General features: G+C 40.7%; 1 protein-coding gene across 5 annotated transcripts in view; it reads left to right on the plus strand.

Moving 5' to 3' along the window:
• The window catches only part of LOC133544393 (OX-2 membrane glycoprotein-like), a 42,745-nt gene extending 31,286 nt beyond the window's left edge, over positions 1 to 11,459 (plus strand). For 4 of the 5 annotated variants that reach the window (XM_061889666.1, XM_061889663.1, XM_061889665.1 and 1 more), the window contains 3 exons: positions 2,230 to 2,514; positions 5,561 to 5,656; positions 10,944 to 11,459. In XM_061889666.1, the coding sequence (XP_061745650.1) occupies positions 2,230 to 2,514; positions 5,561 to 5,656; positions 10,944 to 10,948 (386 nt within the window). In that variant the 3' untranslated portion in view covers positions 10,949 to 11,459. The remainder of the gene's footprint in view (positions 1 to 2,229; positions 2,515 to 5,560; positions 5,657 to 10,943) is intronic. The other variant, XM_061889667.1, reaches the window with a different exon arrangement.
• Positions 11,460 to 12,159: the final 700 nt, after the last annotated feature.

The following is a 12,159-nucleotide window of genomic DNA, read 5'->3' on the forward strand; positions in this document are numbered from 1 at the left end:
CAAGGCCCGAACCACGACCCATCAGGAGCAAGGGTGAATGAAGTGTCTTGTGACGTGACGAGATTGGTCGAAGGTGGGGATCGAACCGGGAACCCTCAGGTTTCTGGCACGGCCACTCTCCCAACCACACCACTCCGTCCCTAGAAACATCAGAGAAACATCAAGAACACAGAACTCCTGCAACCAGCAGCCCGTGACACTTAGACCAATGTTTTTCAACCACTGTACCGTGAGATATTGTTTGGTGTGCCGTGGGACATAATGTAATTTCACCTAATTGGGTTCAAATATTTTATGCAAACGGGTAATTATAATCCGCAAATAATGTTCCGTTGTTGAGGGTCTGTGCTGTCTAGAGCTCGGCATATCAGTAAGTAGCAGCAGGTAACTTATTGCTTTGTAGATGTCGGTAACATGGTTTGTCGTGATCACAATATGCGGGAGGAAGTGTGCAGGTAAAGAGGTATCTAATGCTTAAACTAAAAATAAACAAAAATTAAACGGAACTGGCTGCAAAGTAAACAAAAACAGAATGCTGGACGACAGCAAAGACTTACAGCGTGTGGAGCAGCAGACGGCGTCCACAAAGTACATCCGTACATGACATGACAATCAACAACAGAATTGGAGCGCGAGACATAAAACACTACACACAGGAAAACACCCAAAAACTCCAAATAACCATGAATTGATTAACGTGGACCCCGACTTAAACAAGTTGAAAAACTTATTCGGGTGTTACCATTTAGTGGTCAATTGTACGGAATATGTACTGTACTGTGCAATCTACTAATAAAAGTATCAATCAATCAATCAGTCATGGCGTGATGTGACATGTCGTGACAGTATACCTACTTTGAAACGAGCTATAGTGATGCATGCTTGGTTATGGTTTGAATTCATATTCAACAATTGCGAGAACGACAATATCGGCTGCGGCGTTTGATTACGGACCGAATATCCCTTTGGGACAGAGGACCCTATTGTATTTCTAAAGTTTTATTATTATTATACCGCCGCCTCTTTGAGCTGTAATTTGACCCCCTTATCATGCTTCAAAACTCAGCAAATCATTGACTGGCGAAAATTGCAATCTGATCGAAAAAACAAAACAAAAAACTCAAAATTGCGCTCTGGCGCCCCCTTGGAAAAAACACAGACAAAACTGCTTGTAACTTCCGTTAGGAATGTCGTAGAGACATGAAACAAAAACCTCTATGTAGGTCTTACTTCAGAAAAAATCAACAGGAAGTTGGCAAAAACCCCTTTAAAACAAAAGTTTCCTAAAAACGTCATTTTTGCCTCCTTGAGCTGTAATTTGCCCCCCTTAAAATGCTTCAAAACTCACCAAACTGGACACACACATCAGGACTGGCGAAAATTGCGATCTAATAGAAAAACCAAACCCCAAAACTCAAAATTGCGCTCTAGTGCCCCCTAGGAATAAAACACAGACAAAACTGCTCCTAGGAAGAAAACACAGACAAAACTGCTTGTAATTTCCGGTAGGAATATCGTACAGACATGAAACAAAAACCTCTATGTAGGTCTCACTTAGACCTACATTTCATTCATTTACATTCTAAGCAAAAATCAACAGGAAGTTGGCAATCACCCCTTCAAAACAAAAGTTTTGGAAAAACCTGTCACCTTTTTTCAAACATTATCTCCTCTGAGGGCGTTTGTTGTGTTGGTTTCAAACTCGCACAGGAAAGAGATTGAACCTTTCTGATTAAAAGTTGCGCAAAGAGTTTTTCTAACTGCTCCGGTTTTGATTTTACGAGCCTTCAAAGGACCACTACACTGATGCTGCTGCGCTGCTGCCTTTTCAAGATGGTTGCTTAAAAGCAGGAAGCACCAGCGTGACCACACAATGCAGAGAAGGTAGGAAATGTGCGGGTAAAGATATGTTGACTGGAGGCACCAGTTTGACTCCAGGATACAGAGAAGGTAGGTAATGTGCAGGTTAAGATATGTTGTCTGGGTGATGGCAGGAAGCACCAGCGTGTATGGGTGAAAGAAAGAAGCACCAGTGTGACCCCAGGATGCAGGGAAGGTGGGTAATGTGCAGGTAAAGATATGTTGAATGGGTAAAGGCAGGAAACACCAGCAAAAGTCGGTCCCGTCCATTGCTGCTTGCAGCTTTAATTTTTTAAATGTTTTCTGAAAGGTTGAAAAACACTGCCATAGACACAATGTTGTTTTCAGTTCGCCATTTTTTTCTTACAGTCTTACCGGAGGCGATGGTGACCCACGCAACCTCGTCTTCAGGGGACACCGAGGCCAATTGCACGGTGCGGTCACGCCCCGCATCAAACATCACGTGGAGGATCGGCGAGGACAACCAAACCCTCGAATCGCCGCTCGTTTCCCTCTCCCACGAGACGGACGGCACCACGACGCTGACGAGCACACTGCACCTCCAGTCGGGGGTCTTCACCAAGCGCTCGGTCCAGTGCATAGTGCACCACCAAGGACTGGATTTGCCTCTCGCAGTGTCCCTCAACAATCTTGGTAAGATGTCCCCAGCATACTTGCAGTACTTTCAGTGCCTCTCCCGAAAACCATTCTCCCGATTTCCAGCCGGACCTGAGTGAGGACAGTCTGTCGTCACGTCCACTTTTCCTCCTTATAAGCAGCGTGCCGGCCCAGTCACGTTAAAACATCTACGGCAGACCTGGGCAGTCCATTCAGCTTTTCAATCTGACCCGCCGGAATTTCCCAAATATTTTTTGTAGATCTTTAAGATGGAAAGTGTTGCTGCCATTATGATGTGCAGTGATGTTTTCTAATGACCGTAAGTCTTCAACTATACAAAGCATTTCAATGGTTGGAATCTGCCCTTATGGACGATATACCAGTTACTATGGTAATCTAATTAGTTACTATGGTAATCAACGTCACAGCATCTCAGACGAGGCACCAAGCAGCCTGGGCGGGAAGCGTTTCCACAGACACAGAGCTTTTCACAACAAAGTTCTAAAGCTTAGTGATATATCAGATGTATCAGATTGTAGGTCAGGGGTGTCAAACTCAAATACAGAGTGGGCCAAAATTTGAAACTGAACAAAGCCACGGGCCAAGGTTGAACAAATTAACCTTTTGATAGAGACCCAAACCATTTTTGCATTGAATATTGAACAAGCAAGGCTTATATAACTTTATAGTGACAAGCAATATCGAGTTTCAAGTTATAATAATAATAATTAAACAATTTCATTGGCATATCAAATAAAATTTTAATAAAAAATGGGGGTGGTCGGGGTTTGGTGGTAGTGGGGGTGTATATTGTAGCATCCCGGAAGAGTTAGTGCTGCAAGGGGGTCTGGGTATTTCTTCTGTTGTGTTTATGTTCTGTTACGGTGCGGATGTTCTCCCAAAATGTGTTTGTCATTCTTGTTTGGTGTGGGTTCACAGTGTGGCGCATATTTGTAATGGTGTTAAAGTTGTTTATACGGCCACCCTCACTGTGACCTGTATGGCTGATGACCAAGTATGCCTTGCATTCACTTGTGTGTGTTAAAGCCGCAGGTAGTATGTGGCTGTGCTGGCATGTTGTTTGTATGGCAGAAAAGCGGACGTGACGGCAGGCTGTAGAGGACGCTGAAGGCAGTGCCTTCAAGACACACCCCCAATATTGTTGTCCGGGTGAACTTTAACTCCTCCCACTGGATCTTTCCTAGTTACAGATCAACCTGACTAGGATTTAAACCCAGTCCTGTTTGATTGGGAGATACCTGTTTTGACCACTCAGCCATCCTTGGTCTTCTTAAAGGGAGATTTCGGGCCCCAATGAAATTTTTAATTGATAACCTGTCTCAGTAAAGTATGCTATAAAAGCTTTTCTAGTTACCGATTGATCTGACTAGGATTTGAACCCAGTACCTTTTGATTGGGAGCGAGCTGTTTAACCATTTTCGGGAGCGGCACTGAACTTCGGGAGTCTCCGGGGAAAATCGTGAGGGTGGGCAAGTATAAAGTATCAGCGGTGAATGCGGTGTTACAGAGGCAGGGACAGCTTTAATCTTAATTTGATATTACCTCAAGGGCCGAATGAAATTAAACGGCGGGCCAGAGTTTGACACCCGTGTTGTAGGTGGTTTTATTTTGTACCCTGTGTTCATATTTCACTGTTTGGTGAATTTTTGTGGCGTTTCACTTCATTCATATTTTGTCAATATACAGTGTTTTATCGTTCATAGAAAAATGTAAAATTCCATTATGTTTTTTAAGTCGGTCCGTCATAACGTTTTTAGCATTCAATTAGACATTATTGTGAAGTTTTGTATTAGTGTCCCTAAAAATAGATATATCGGCCCCCAGTCACATTTTTTTCTCTAAATGTGGCCCCCTGTCATGTCCTGGTGATCATGTTTAGTTTGGCTATGTTATGTTTGGTTTTTGCACTCTGTCAGTTCTTGTTTTTTCACTCTCTGCTTAGTTTCCGTGACAACCCGTTAATTTTCACCTGACCTCATGTCATGCGCCTGTTTTATTTGGACTCGCGCACCTCTATTTAAGCCTGTAGTTGCCAGGCAGTCGGCTTGGCGACATCACCCTTTACACACCCTTGTTATCCATGCTGATGATCCTTGCTCTTTTCTTGTTCCAAGTAAGTTTTCGCTGCAAGTTTTGTTTTATGTCCATAGTTTACGTTATAGTAATAGCTTTTGTTTTCATAGCCAAGTTTTGTACCACCTTTTGTTCATACCCTTTGTTTGTTCCTTTTTTCGAGTTAAGATTAAAATATGTCATTACCTTCACGTCGTGTCCGGTCCAGTCGCTTTGCACCACGGGAAAACAAATCACACCAAAGTCCACGTCATGACACCCCCCGAGTCAAAATAATTGCCCAGGCCTGATCCACGGCTGTTGGAGAGTGCGCAACTGCACACGAAACAAGAAGGAGACTATTATATATGTCTCCGTTATCCATAGGTTTATCTATAACCCATAAAAAAGGTATTCACGGAGCTATTTCTCAGCGTGTGCTTATTCCAGCCGGCACGTTAACACACTGACCCACAACATCCGGAATCCCGTCATGCATTGCTTCAAAACTACGGCAAGTAGTAATGTCCAAAAAAAAGATAGTGTCAAAGAATGAAACAAGGATGGATTATTCAACCCTGAACTCACTCCTTCCATTTGACAATTGCTGCCCATACCTATGCTCCTTCAAAGGCTGTGCTACTAGCTGCTAAGCATTGCACTTTCAAATACAACAATGAGTATTATGTGTGTGTATATTTGTAAATAAATGAACACTTAAATATATACCCCCCCCCCCCCCCCCCCCTTAACTCACACCCTCCCCCCAGGTCTCAAGGTTGGCAAGTATGGTCCCCAGCCATCTGTCAATGGCTTACTATGCAGGACTGGGTTGTACGCAGCTTTCGTTCGCCCAAGCTGGCATCAACCTTGCTGGATTTAGTCTCAGCTATTCCAGTTATGCTGGTTGTTTTGATGTGGTCAGTCAGAGCTTGCAGGAAGTGGTTCATTCCTGTTCCACCACATCCGCACCAAGGGAGTAAAAACAAGTGTGTTTTCTGTGCCGCAGTTAACCCCGTCAAAGTCACCCTCATCTGGCTGGGCGGTGTGGTGGCAGTCCTGATCCTCCTCTTCTTGTGCGTGTATCTCCGCGTTTCCTCTCACAGTAAGTGCTTCCCTTACAGAATGGCTGCGGCTTCTGGCAGGAGAGTAACGCAGGAGTGGAAATATTTTTTTAACAGCGAGCTTTGACAAGGTCATCCGTTAGGTGATAGTTGTTTCCCACGCAGAGGTGTGGAACCTTCCTGCTCTGGAAAGTGTGACGTTGGCAGCCTGTGAAGCCAAGTTACCCTTTACTTTAAATCAGGGTTATCAAAGGTACAATCAGGCCCGCGGGATAAGTTTTGCCAAGTATAAAAATGAGCCAAAATTTTTTTATGAAAGAAACTGCTGTTCTAAATGTGTCCACTAGATGTCGGAATAGCAATTCTTTGTATCTTTGTAGATGATGCTACATTTGTAATAAAAATGAATGAACCACATAATGCTAGTGCACCAGTCAAGGAAAATGAGCAAACTACATAAATCATAAATAACACGTGTATATATATATATATATATATATATATATATATACATATATATATATATATATATATATATATATATATATATATATATATATATATATATATTGGTATGTTCGTCTCTCCTGTCAATTGCTCTGTTTTTTGCATTTCTGAGTGTTGCTGGGTCAGGTTTGTTTTGGAAATGGATTGCATTGTTATGGTATTGCTGTGTATTGGTTTGTTGGATTGATAAAAAAAATAAAAAATTACAAAAAAAATTAAAAATTACAACAAAAAAAATGTTTAAATAAAAAAAAACAAAAAGATTTTTTTAAAACTGAGAATGGATTCTGAATCGCTCAACCTGAGAATCGCGATTCGTATTCGAATCGATTTTTTCCTACACCCATAACATGTATGTATGTATATACATATATATAAGGGACGGCGTGGCGCAGTGGGAGAATGGCCGCGCGCAACCTGAAGGTCCCTGGTTCAATCCCCACCTAGTACCAACCTCGTCACGTCCGTTGTGTCCTGAGCAAAACACTTCACCCTTGCTCCTGATGGGTACTGGTTAGCGCCTTGCATGGCAGCTCCCTCCATCAGTGTGTGAATGTGTGTGTGAATGGGTAAATGTGGAAGTAGTGTCAAATCGCTTTGAGTACCTTGAAGGTAGAAAAGCGCTATACAAGTACAACCCATTTATCATTTATATATATATATATAAGGGGTGAGAAATAAATCTCATTTTGAAATTTTTTATTTTTTTTTGTCAATCCAACAAACCACTACACAGCAATACCATAACAATGCAATCCAAATCCAAAACCAAACCTGACCCAGCAACACTCAGAACTGCAATAAACAGAGCAATTAAGAGGAGACACAAACACGACACAGAACAAAGCAAAAGTAGTGAAACAAAAATGAATATTATCAACAACAGTATCAATATTAGTTATAATTTCAGCGTAGCAGTGATTAAAAATCCCCCATTGACATTATCTTTAGACATTTATAAAAAAAAACAAAAAAAAAACAATAGTGTCACAGTGGCTTACACTTGCATCGCATCTCATAAGCTTGACAACACACTGTGTCCAATGTTTTCACAAAGATAAAATAAGTCGTATTTTTGGTTCGTTTAATAGTTAAAACAAATTTACATTATTGCAATCAGTTGATAAAAGATTGTCATTTACAATTATAAAAGCTTTTTTACAAATATCTACTACTCTGCTCGCATGTCAGCAGATTAAATGTGTTTTGGTAACCCTAACCTCAAAAAGCACATTATTTCAACAAATCTAGCAAGTATGCCTTATTGCCATTGACAACTCCCCCCGTAGGATCTCATGGGCCTTTTTGGAAGTATCAGAACACACGGAATTTTGTCCTAAAAAAATTGCAGAGTGTTGTAAATTACTGTGGAGCAACAAAAAAACTCTTTTGTGCATTTTTTTTCTCACCAAAAGAAATCTATCAACCTCGTTTTGCCCCAAACGTCCTCCTTTCTGTTGATCCTGAGAAAAATGAGTGCTGATTGTTGGACAAAAAGGCCATGTTTCCTCTGAAGGGAAGAAGTTAGCTGGAAGTTGGCCCATGACAACAATGCCTTCCTCACATAGGACAGGGCACACACACACACACACACACACACACACACACACACACACACACACACACACACACACACACACACACACTTTTGTATTTCTTCAGACCTCCGAATAATGCCTACCTCTTTAGGACCACCCTATCTAGTTATATAAAGAAGTGTGTTTGCAACATTAATAATATGCACATACTATGCAAATATAAAAAAACTTGTTGTGAAAAATTAGTTTTGAGAATTTTGGCAGTAATATAATAAAAGTCGTAATTTTACTTAACGCAAGTTAAATTTTTTCAAGAAAAACTGAACATCTGTGCAATATTATGATTAAAGTTGGAATTTTACTCAATAGCAGTTGCAATTTTACACAAAAAAAATGTACATTTTGGCAATTTTATGAAAAGAGTCATAATTTTACTCGACAAAAGTCACAATTTTATAAGAAAACTTGAAAATGTTGGCAATATTATAATAATAATCAGAATTTTACCTGGCAAAATTGTGACAAAAGTCATAATTCTACTCCAAAAATGTCATTATTTTACAAGAACAACAAAAAAATCAGCACTATTGTGATAAAACTCAGAATTTTATATGAAAAATGTCACCATCTGCACGAAAAATGAATAATTTTACATAAAAAAAGCAAAAATGTTGCGAGAAAATATTGCAATATTACAGAAACAGGTGAGAAATCGTTCCCAATTTATAGGAAAAAATTTGGCACGTCGTGAAAAAAAGACTCCTTTTAGTACATTTTTTGTTTGTAATTGGTTTTTAATCTTCATTATGTACTTAAAATTCTGACCGTATGTCTCTATAGTGAAGTGAATTGAATTATATTTATATAGCGCTTTTCTCAAGTGACTCAAAGCGCTTTACATAGTGAAACCCAATATCCAAGTTACATTTAAACCAGTGTGGGTGGCACTGGGAGCAGGTGGGTAAAGTGTCTTGCCCAAGGACACAACGGCAGTGACTTGGATGGTGGAAGTGGGAATCGAACCTGCAACCCTCAAGTTGCTGGCCCGGCCACTCTACCAACCGAGCTATGCCGCCCCTATATACATTTTTTTATTATTATTAATTTGGGCCAAAGGTGGCGTATTTCAATTTCTTACATACACTTGTTATTACATATGTTGAGCAGAGGGGGATTACTTTTAAAAAGAGACACACAGTCAATTTGGAAAATCCCTCCTTTTGATAGATTTTACCACCAGGGGTGCAAATAAGATCTTTATTTTTTTGTTATTTTTAATGTGCTTAAAGGGGAATATTATCACCAGACCTATGTAAGCGTCAATATATACCTTGATGGTGCAGAAAAAAGACCATATATTTTTTTAACCGATTTCCGAACTCTAAATGGGTGAGTTTTGGTGAATTAAACGCCTTTCTGTTTATTGCTCATGTGGCGATGACGTCAGAACGTGACGTCGCCGAGGTAACACTGCCGCCATATTCATTTTCTACACATTACACACACGGGTCTCAGCTCAGTTATTTTCCGTTTTTTCGACTATTTTTTGGAACCTTGGAGACATCATGCCTCGTAGGTGTGTTGTCGGAGTGTGTATCAACACTAACATGGAGGGATTCAAGTTGCACCGAAGATGCGAAAGTGTCTGCCGCCAGACCCCCATTGAATGTGCTGTAGTGTCTTCACATTTGACCGGCGATGACAGACATGGCACAGAGATGTATGGATAACCTGCAGATGCATTTGCAACGATAAAGTCAACGAAATCACAAAGGAGAGTTTTGTTGTTGACTTATGTGCTAACCAGACATATTTGGTTGCGGCGTGACTGCCAGCTAATCGATGCTAACATGCTACGCTAATCGATGCTAACATACTATTTACCGGCGATGACAGACATGGCACAGAGATGTATGGATAACCTGCAGATGCATTAGCAATGATAAAGTCAACGAAATCACAAAGGTGAGTTTTGTTGATGTTGACTTATGTGCTAATCAGACATATTTGGTCACGGCGTGACTGCCAGCTAATCGATGCTAACATGCTATTTACCGGCGGTGCTAAAGCAGACATGGCACAGAGATGTATGGATAACCTGCAGATGCATTTGCACTATATTACGTTTCCTTCCACCCACATTTAATGCAAAAAAAATACTTACCAATGGACAGATTTAAGTTGCTCCATTGATCGTTTGGTCCGCACATTTTACCGATGATGCTAACGCAGCTATTCGCCCATGCTATGGCTATGAATAGCGTCAATAGCTATTCGCTCAATAGCTTCAGTTTCTTCTTCAATACTTTCATGCTCCAACCATTTGTTTCAATACATGCGTAATCTGTTGAATCGCTTAAACCGCTGAAATCTGAGTCTGAATCCGAGCTAATGTCGCTATATCTTGTCGCCATTGTTTGTTTACATTGGCAGCACTGTATGACGTCACAGGAAAATGGATAGTGGTTTCGAAGATAGCGAAAATAAGGCACTTCAAAGCTTTATTTAGGGATATTCCGGGACCGGTAAAATTTTGAAAAAAACTTCAAAAAATACAACAAGCGACTGGGAAATGATTTTTATTGTTTTTAACCCTTTTCAAATTGTGATAATATTCCCCTTTAAGGCCGACGACAAACGAGTCTGTAGTGTATTTGTTCATCCTGCGGTCACATATGGGACGCGGGTTGTCTTACGTCAGCCCCGAAAGTCGTAAAATCAACTGTTCACCTGTCGTATTTTTCCGGGGATGAATAGGGAAGTCCTTCTTTAGCTTGTTTTATCATATATTGCTGCCTTTGCACCTGTCAATGTTTACTTACTTGACTGCACATTAAATCAACAAAAGAAATCCTGACTTTGGAGCAATGTTCACAGACTCTTGTTTTTGAGTCTTTATTACATGCAATGGTTTTCCGTATTGGGACCATGGTTGACCGGTCCTTATATGGAGGGTACTTTTTCTTGTTGATGTCTCAAGAAGGGTAGAAATACAAGAACACACACACCCATACACACAGTAGCAACATAATGTTACAGTATTGTTCCGGTGGTTCTTCATTTAAGCTGTAATGTGCGTGAGGCTGTTTTAGTGAATTGTTCCAGGTCTGTTTGGGATTTAATTCAAGGCCGGAAGTTTGAATGTTTTTATCCGCAGCTTTCTCCACAAGCCATACAGGACATGAGAGGAACCACATCCTGCTCGTTTTAAAAACATGTAGGCAGAACCAAGGAATGCCACTGGTAGTCCATTGTATGATGACTATACTTTGTCTCCCCCTAGAATGAGCTGGTGCCATCACATCTTTGGCAATGAAGCCTGGCAGATTCGGACCTGGAAAAAAATATCGACTGTGAAGAACTAAAAATATGTTTTTTTTTTACATTGTCCAGCTATTTTGACAACACAAGTGAGCTTTCCCTGTAAGCCTTAATATATACCAGTATCATCCTGCTATCAATCAGCAATGAAGTCTTTAAACCTCCAGCCTTTGGGTTTCTCAAAGTGCATCGAATGTATTTGCTGACGTCATGCGAAAAGGGGGAGGACAAAAAAAACATTTCAACTGTCTGTTATTTGCTATTTATAGCGGCCAAGGCCGGGAAGGGGAGCTGACCTATGACTGAAGATATTGTTTGTGAAGTTAATGGTTTTGTGTACATGTGACAAGGGAAAACTGACAGTTTTAAAGTCATACTTGTAGACTGTGTAGAATTAAAACTCTCATTCACCTTTTTCTGGTTTTGTAAACATCATATTTGCTCTGTAAAACCTAATAAAAAATATTTAATTGTGTAATTATACCAGGTTTGGGTCGTACGTACCAGTGGGTGGCGACATTTAACCTTAAAGTGACAATTTAGTTGGGGTTTTATTCAACTGATGGCCTAAGACAGGGGTCGGCAACCCAAAAATGTTGAAAAAGCTATATTGGATGAAAAATAAAAATAAAAATCTGTCTGGAGCCGCGAACAATTTAAAGCCTTATATAACTTACATGATCAACCAATCAAACAATGTTTATTTATATAGCCCTACATCACAAGTTCCTCAAAGGGCTGCACAAGCCACAACGTCATCCTCGGTTCAGAGGATATGTGGGCAAGGAAAAACTCACAACCCAGTGGGATGTCAATGTGGATGACTATAAGAAACCTTGGAGAGGACCGCAGATGTGGGTGACCCCCCGTAGGGGAGACTGGATGCAAAGGACGTCGAGTGGGTCTAACATAACATTGTGAAAGTCCAGTCCATAGTGGATCTAACATAATAGTGAGAGTCCAGTCCATGGTGGGGCCAGCAGGAGACCATCCCGAGCGGAGAAGGGTCAGCAGCGCAGAGATGTTCCCAACCGATGCACAGGCAAGCGGTCCATGATGATGTAAGTTTCTATATCAGCTCTATTAGCCTACTATCAAAGGCTGACATAAATCTTTGTTGACAGACATATTGTATTTAAATCTTTATTCTACACTGTGGAGAGGCGTAGCTGGCACAC

The sequence above is a fragment of the Nerophis ophidion genome, linkage group LG27 (assembly GCF_033978795.1).
Source record: "Nerophis ophidion isolate RoL-2023_Sa linkage group LG27, RoL_Noph_v1.0, whole genome shotgun sequence".
NCBI lineage: Eukaryota > Metazoa > Chordata > Actinopteri > Syngnathiformes > Syngnathidae > Nerophis > Nerophis ophidion.